The sequence below is a fragment of the Palaemon carinicauda genome, chromosome 8, assembly GCF_036898095.1.
Source record: "Palaemon carinicauda isolate YSFRI2023 chromosome 8, ASM3689809v2, whole genome shotgun sequence".
NCBI lineage: Eukaryota > Metazoa > Arthropoda > Malacostraca > Decapoda > Palaemonidae > Palaemon > Palaemon carinicauda.
The window spans coordinates 99,912,584-99,919,046 of NC_090732.1; the positions used below are offsets into that span (position 1 = coordinate 99,912,584).

The 6,463-nt window shown below is 35.5% G+C and overlaps 1 protein-coding gene across 1 annotated transcript; it reads left to right on the top strand.

The window, feature by feature from the left end:
- The first annotated feature begins 4,528 nt into the window (after positions 1–4,528).
- On the top strand, positions 4,529–5,497 carry LOC137645385 (uncharacterized). The gene has a single exon (XM_068378192.1). It carries the CDS (start codon positions 4,529–4,531, stop codon positions 5,495–5,497), a length of 969 nt encoding a protein of 322 aa, XP_068234293.1.
- Positions 5,498–6,463: the final 966 nt, after the last annotated feature.

Genomic DNA, 6,463 nt, shown 5'->3' on the forward strand with positions numbered 1-6,463 from the left:
ATATATTTCCAACACAGGCTTTCCCTCCATCATACAAAGTGTTTTTACGCTGAGTAACTTGTCATGTATAACATACACCCCCAACAACCTACTCACTGTTGCTCTGTTAATTCTATCAGGAGTATTCTCTAGTTTAATGTTTTAAATTCACAGTGGCTTCCTTTCATTTTCACACTTCTCTCATAAGTTTTATAGCAAACCCCTAGTCGATACACCTTCCTCTTTGTCCAAATCTACACTTTATTATCCTTAACAATTCTTCTCTCATTTGTCCCAATTGCTTGATAATTCTGCCATAAAACTACCCAAATACACCAATAAATGTCTATTTTCTTACCTTTCCCCTTATGTAAAAGATTAATTATTCCTCCAACCCTTTGCTTTACAACATTTTCTTTGTCCAGACACACCTCACACCCTAGTCTGCCAGTCAATTCACTTTTCACCAAAATACCATTAATATCTCATTTAAAGCGTTATTAACTCTTGGTGTCTTTCCATTCTTATTTCCCTTAATCCTTTTACCTGCGTCCTCCAGAGTAGCTTTCACAGAAATTCTCAAACTTGAACTAACCTATTCCATATCTACAGGATTCAACTCCGCCTCTTTCCTGTCTTCCACTCAGTAAAAATCCTTAGAATATACACCATTAAACCAACTATATTCTCTTTAAAGAGTAACTTCCGATTTACACCTTCCTTTTAATCTGAAATCCATTTCCACATTAATATTTCTTATAATACCTTTTTTTTATTTCCTTCTATTTTTCTACCAGTTATTTCTTGACCAACTTTCCTATGCCATGATAGCCCAGTGCCCTGTCTTGCCATAAAATTCTAATTTCCTTATCCTAAAACACTCTTCAATTTACTCCTGATCATATAACATTCCCTTCTAATGCTGTGACCTCATCCTGTTAATTTATTCATACTTCAACTTTTGTTTCTCTAACTCTAAAACATTTTCATCCATTTTCACTGTAAATATCTTCTTTAACGCCTTCATTAAGAACTCATTTGTCTTAATTACCCTTTCAAATAAATTTTCACCCATCCCTCTGCATCTCGAACTTTTATCTATCTGAGGGTTGTGATTGCCAACAGGAAAAGTCCTTGCCTGGCGAACGTCGGACTGAGGTTCAATTCCCGCTCAAGCTCGATAGTTTTGTTGTAGTTTGCAACCTCACCATCCTTGTGAACTAGGGATACAGGGTTTGAGGGAGCTTATAAGTCTACCTACTGAGTCATCAGCAGCCATTGCCTAGCCCTACCTGGTCCTAGCTTGGGTGGAGGGGGCTTGTGCGCTAACCAGATGTATATGTGGTCATTCTCTAAGGCATTGTTCTGCAACCTAGGTCACTGGCACTATCACTGTCACCCTCTTACCGCAAGAGTTATACGGCGAAGCAAAAATTAGAAGTTGGGCAGCAAGATGTAAGAAATAAGTAGAAACGGAGGTAAAGTAGAAGGATTTATAGGAAGCGCAAAAAGGGACCGAAGGAATGCTGTGAAGACCCTAGTAATGACCAAAGTGCACTACAAAAGGTGCAGTACCAGCAATGGTCCACCTACATGAAAAAAAAAAAAAAATTATATAATAATGAGCATACAGAATCAAAGAAACACAGGGCATCCCTTTATTTTCTGGACAAATATGACTTTCTCTTTGAAAGAAGAATTTACATCCTTTATAACGAACTTAAAAAATAGGTTTAAATAGGTATTAGAAAGCAAGATATGATCACATGATATGCTCAAATAATCTTTATATGAACTTGATAAAGGTCCAAGTAACATTTCCCTATTATTCTAATTTCAGAAATTCTTGGCCTCCAACCAAATATTCATTCTCCTTATCCCAGAATAATATAATCTTTATTATGATTATAACCGTCAAGGAAAATACTTCTATCTCCATTTAATCTAATTCATGAGCAACAATTCCATCTTCCACATTTACTATCGACTACCTTTCCAAAATTACTCACGAACATGGGACCCCACTACCCAGTATTGAAATTGACACGCAAGAGAAACAGCAGCCAAAAGAATACAGTATACTTGGATTAGCCCGATAAATACGAATGGGATCTCGAAATTGTATTAACATACACACAAGCACAAACATACACGCACAAAAACACACACACACACACACATATATATATATATATATATATATATATATATATATATATATATATATATATATATATATATATATAATATATATATATATATACTGTATATGCTTATCTATATATATCATCCATTACTAGTCGACTTTAGCACAGAGGCCTCAGACATGTCCTTCCACTTGCATCTATTTATGGTCTTTCTATGCCAATTCACACCAGCAAACTTTCTTCGCACGTCAATCCACTGTCTTCTCCTTCCTCGCTTCTTTTACAATCACTATGGACCAATTCTGTTATTCTTAATGTCCATCTATAGTCTGTCACTCCCATGTCCATTTTTTATTCGTATATGTCGTTAGAATATCCTCTACTTTAGTTTGCTCTCGTATCCAAGTTGTTCTTTTTCTGTCTCTTACTGTTATTCCCATCATTATCCTTTCCATAGCTCTTTGAGTTATTACTAGCTTACATTGTAAGGCTTTAGTAAGACTGTAAGATTCTAATGAACAAGTTAATACAGGTAGAAGCATCTCATTAAATACTTTTCTTTTTTGAGAAAGTGGCATTTTATTCATCATAATCTCATTTTGTTTACAAAATACTATAGATCCTATGCTCGTTCGTCTTTTAATTTCAGTCTTGTGTCCTGGGGAAATACTGTCTGCCCGAAGTATGCAATTTCATTAACAATCTCAAGGGGTTAATTCGTAACTCTTTTTTTGTTGTCTCTCTACATTTGCATTGGACATTACCCGAGAGATGGGGTCCCCTCTCTAATTCCTTTCTCAATCAGAATTTTCTCACTATCTGTATGTAATTTTAGGATTACTGTACTTCCTATATAGATATTTTCAAGTGAGGAACAATTTGGATTCATGCCTGAAAGAAGGACTGTAGAAGCAATATTTGCTTTGAGGCAGATGATAGAACAAGATCGGGAGAAACAGGAAGGATTACATATGGTCTTTATTGGCATGGAGAAGGCATACGATCGAGTACCACATCAGGAGTTATGGAGATGTATGAGAGAAAAGGGAGTCACTGAGAAATACGTAAGAATCACCCAAGATATGTATGAGAGGGCAAAGGCAAATGTTAAGAGCAGTATAGGCCTAACAGAAAGTTTCCCAGTAAATGTAGGACTACATCAGGGGTCTGCATTGAGACCTTACCTTACGGATCTGGTCATGGATGTAGTAACACAAAGTATTAAGAGATTAGTCTCCTTGTTGTATGCTTTTTGCTGATGATGTTATACTGTGTAGCACTAGGCGAGAGGTAGTAGAAGAGAAACTGGAGGAGTGGAGAAGAGAAATGGAAAATAGAGGATTGAAGATCAGCAGGAAAAAGACAGAGTATTTGAGATTGAAAAATGGGGAGAATGGGGAAGTTAGTTTACAAGGAGAGAGATTGAAAAGAGTTGAAAATTTCAAGTATTTAGGATCAACATTTGCAGAGGATGGTGATCTGGGGGCAGAAATAAACCACAGAATACAAGCAGGATGGAAGAATAGGAAAAAGTGTGTGGAGTACTATGTGACAGAAAAATAGGGGTAAAGTTGAAAGGTATAGTACACAGGACCGTTGTGCGACCGGCAATGATGTATGGGGTGGAGACGTGGGCAATAAAGAAGACAGAAGAGAAGAAACTGGAAGTGGCAGAGATGAGAATGTTGAGATGGATGTGTGGGGTGACAAGAAGATATAAGATACGGACTTAGGTAATTAGGGGTACCACAGGAGTTAGAAAACTATCAGATGAGACCCAAGAAAGTAGACTGAGGCGGTATCATCATGTCATGAGAAGAGATGAACAGTATATTGGGAGGAGAGTGATGGAAATGGAGGTACAAGGAACGAGAAGGAGAGGGAGATCAAAGCGAAGGTGGATGGACAGTATCAAAGATGACATTCGACCAAAGGGATTAACCGGTGATGAAGTGTGGGACAGAGGTAGATGGAGAAAGCTGACCAGAAACATCGACCCCACATAGAGGTGGGAAAAGATGCAGACAAAGAAGAACATATATATGTATATATATGGTGTCCGGTAATTACATCGCCGTAATTTCACCGCAGTAATTACATCGTGGTAATTACATCGCATGGTAATTACATCTCATGTATTTTCACCGCATTATAAATATATCGCAATATATCACATCGCTGTAATTTCATCGTCAGGTAAGTAAACTGGTCAAAGCCAAAAATAATAAAACATAAACGTCTAATTTAATATTGAAATAATTGTTGATGGGATCTAACTATCTAACTATTCGCAACCAGCCAGCTTATTGACTTTTCTTAAACCAGAAACTAATCAGAGAAATTTTCCGTTTATTTTAGCAGCTTGTCTTCATTTGAGAATAACTCGGATTAAACCCTTCAAGATGCCTCTGGAGTATGTTGTAAGCACAAGGAATAAGAAAAAGTTAATTGGCAATAGTCATCTATTTGTGAAAGAGAAAACAAATGGCGAAAAAACTATTTGGAAATGTGATCAATCTTATACAAAAAAGTGCCATGCAAGAGTGCATACAAATAACGAATCCATTATAAAACGACTCGGAGAACACAATCATGCAGGAGATATTGCTCGGGTTGGAACTGCCAAAGTGATTAACATAACTAAAGAAAAAGCAATAAAAACTCAAGAAACGACACATTGTATCGCAACCCAAGCGTATGTAGGAGTATCCCAAGCAGTTGCAGGTCAGCTACCAATATCACAGTACTTAAAAAGGAATTTACAAAATGCAAGAAATGTAGCAGCACAAGTTCCTGCAAATCCAGTTAGTTTACTCGAGTTAAGCATCCCCCCAAAATATAGGATAACACATCCACATCAGCAATTTCTTCTGTTTGACAATGATGATGGATCAGACAGGATTATTATATTTTCGACTCGGAAAAATCTTCAGGTACTATCCAGTGCAAGCTACTGGTATGCAGATGGGACGTTTAAAATAACACCTCCTTTATTTCATCAACTCTACTCAATACATGGTAACGTGAATGATGACGTTTTGCCTCTTGTTTTTATTTTAATGGCCAACAAAACTGAGGAGAGTTATAATAAGCTTTTGTCAGAACTAAAAGGTTTAGAGCCAACCTTATCACCAAGCAAAATTATGACTGATTTTGAACCTGCAGCCATTAATGCTTTTAAAGCAGCTTTTCCTAATTCAGATAAAAAAGGTTGCTTCTTTCATTTCCCACAAGGTTTATTTCGATCTATACAATCAAATGGCCTGCAACAGTTGTACGAGAGTGATGCTGAATTCGCATTAAAAATGCGTATGATAGCCGCCATTGCATTTGTTCCTGTCGCAAATGTGGTTACCTCTTTTGAAACTTAATTGACAACACTGATTTTCTCGAAGAAGCCCAGTCTGTCTTAGATTACTTTGAGGATACATGGATTGAACGGCCAAACGACCGCCTCGCTTTGATCAAGTTCTTTGGAATTGCTTCGATGCTGCTAAATTATGTACTTCTAAGACAAACAATGCCTGTGAAGAGTGGCATCGCTCATTCAGCGAATTAATTGGGGCTTCACATCCTACAATCTGGAAATTTTTAGAAACCTTGAAGGACTAGCAAGCAAGAAATGAAGCAATAAGGGAACAGTATATAGCAAGTGCGGAACCTCACCGTTAAAAAAAAAAAAAAAAAAAAAAAAAAAAAAGTATAAGGATACAGCATTATCTATTCAAAGAATAGTCAATGATTTTGAAAATTGCGAACTAATGGATTATGTAAGAGGAATCGCTCATAACTTGTCGTTTTGAGTACAAAGAAGACCGTTTGTCGGATTTTTTGTTTTTAAAATGGTGTGTTTATTTTATTTTTGCTTTCTTTTTAGAATGACTTTTGTGCTTCAATTACTTTTTTAATATGTGTTGCTTTGCATTGTATGTATTAGTATATAAATAAATAAAATTAAATTTTTAACGGATGTTGCATTCTTTTTCTTTCTTTAAAATGAATGAATGAATTTATGAAATTTAGGCTCAAAAGCTAAGCACTGGGTAGCAAGGGCCATTCAGCACTTAAACCTAAATTAAATATATATCAAAGTTTGTTAAAAAAATAAATAAATGAATTAAAAACAATAATAAAAATCTGAATTAATATATATATATATATATATATATATATATATATATATATATATATATATATATATATATATATATATATATATGTGTGTGTGTGTGTGTGTGTTCTAAAATCTACCATAAAACTCTTATTGAAGATATACTATTACAAAACCATAAAAGCAACTATAATTTGTAAAATACATCTATTTTCTTTAAAAAGTT

Coding starts and splice junctions, on each gene's coding strand:
- LOC137645385 (XM_068378192.1), top strand. CDS start 4,529: ATGCCTCTGGAGTATGTTGTAAGCACAAGGAATAAGAAAAAGTTAATT.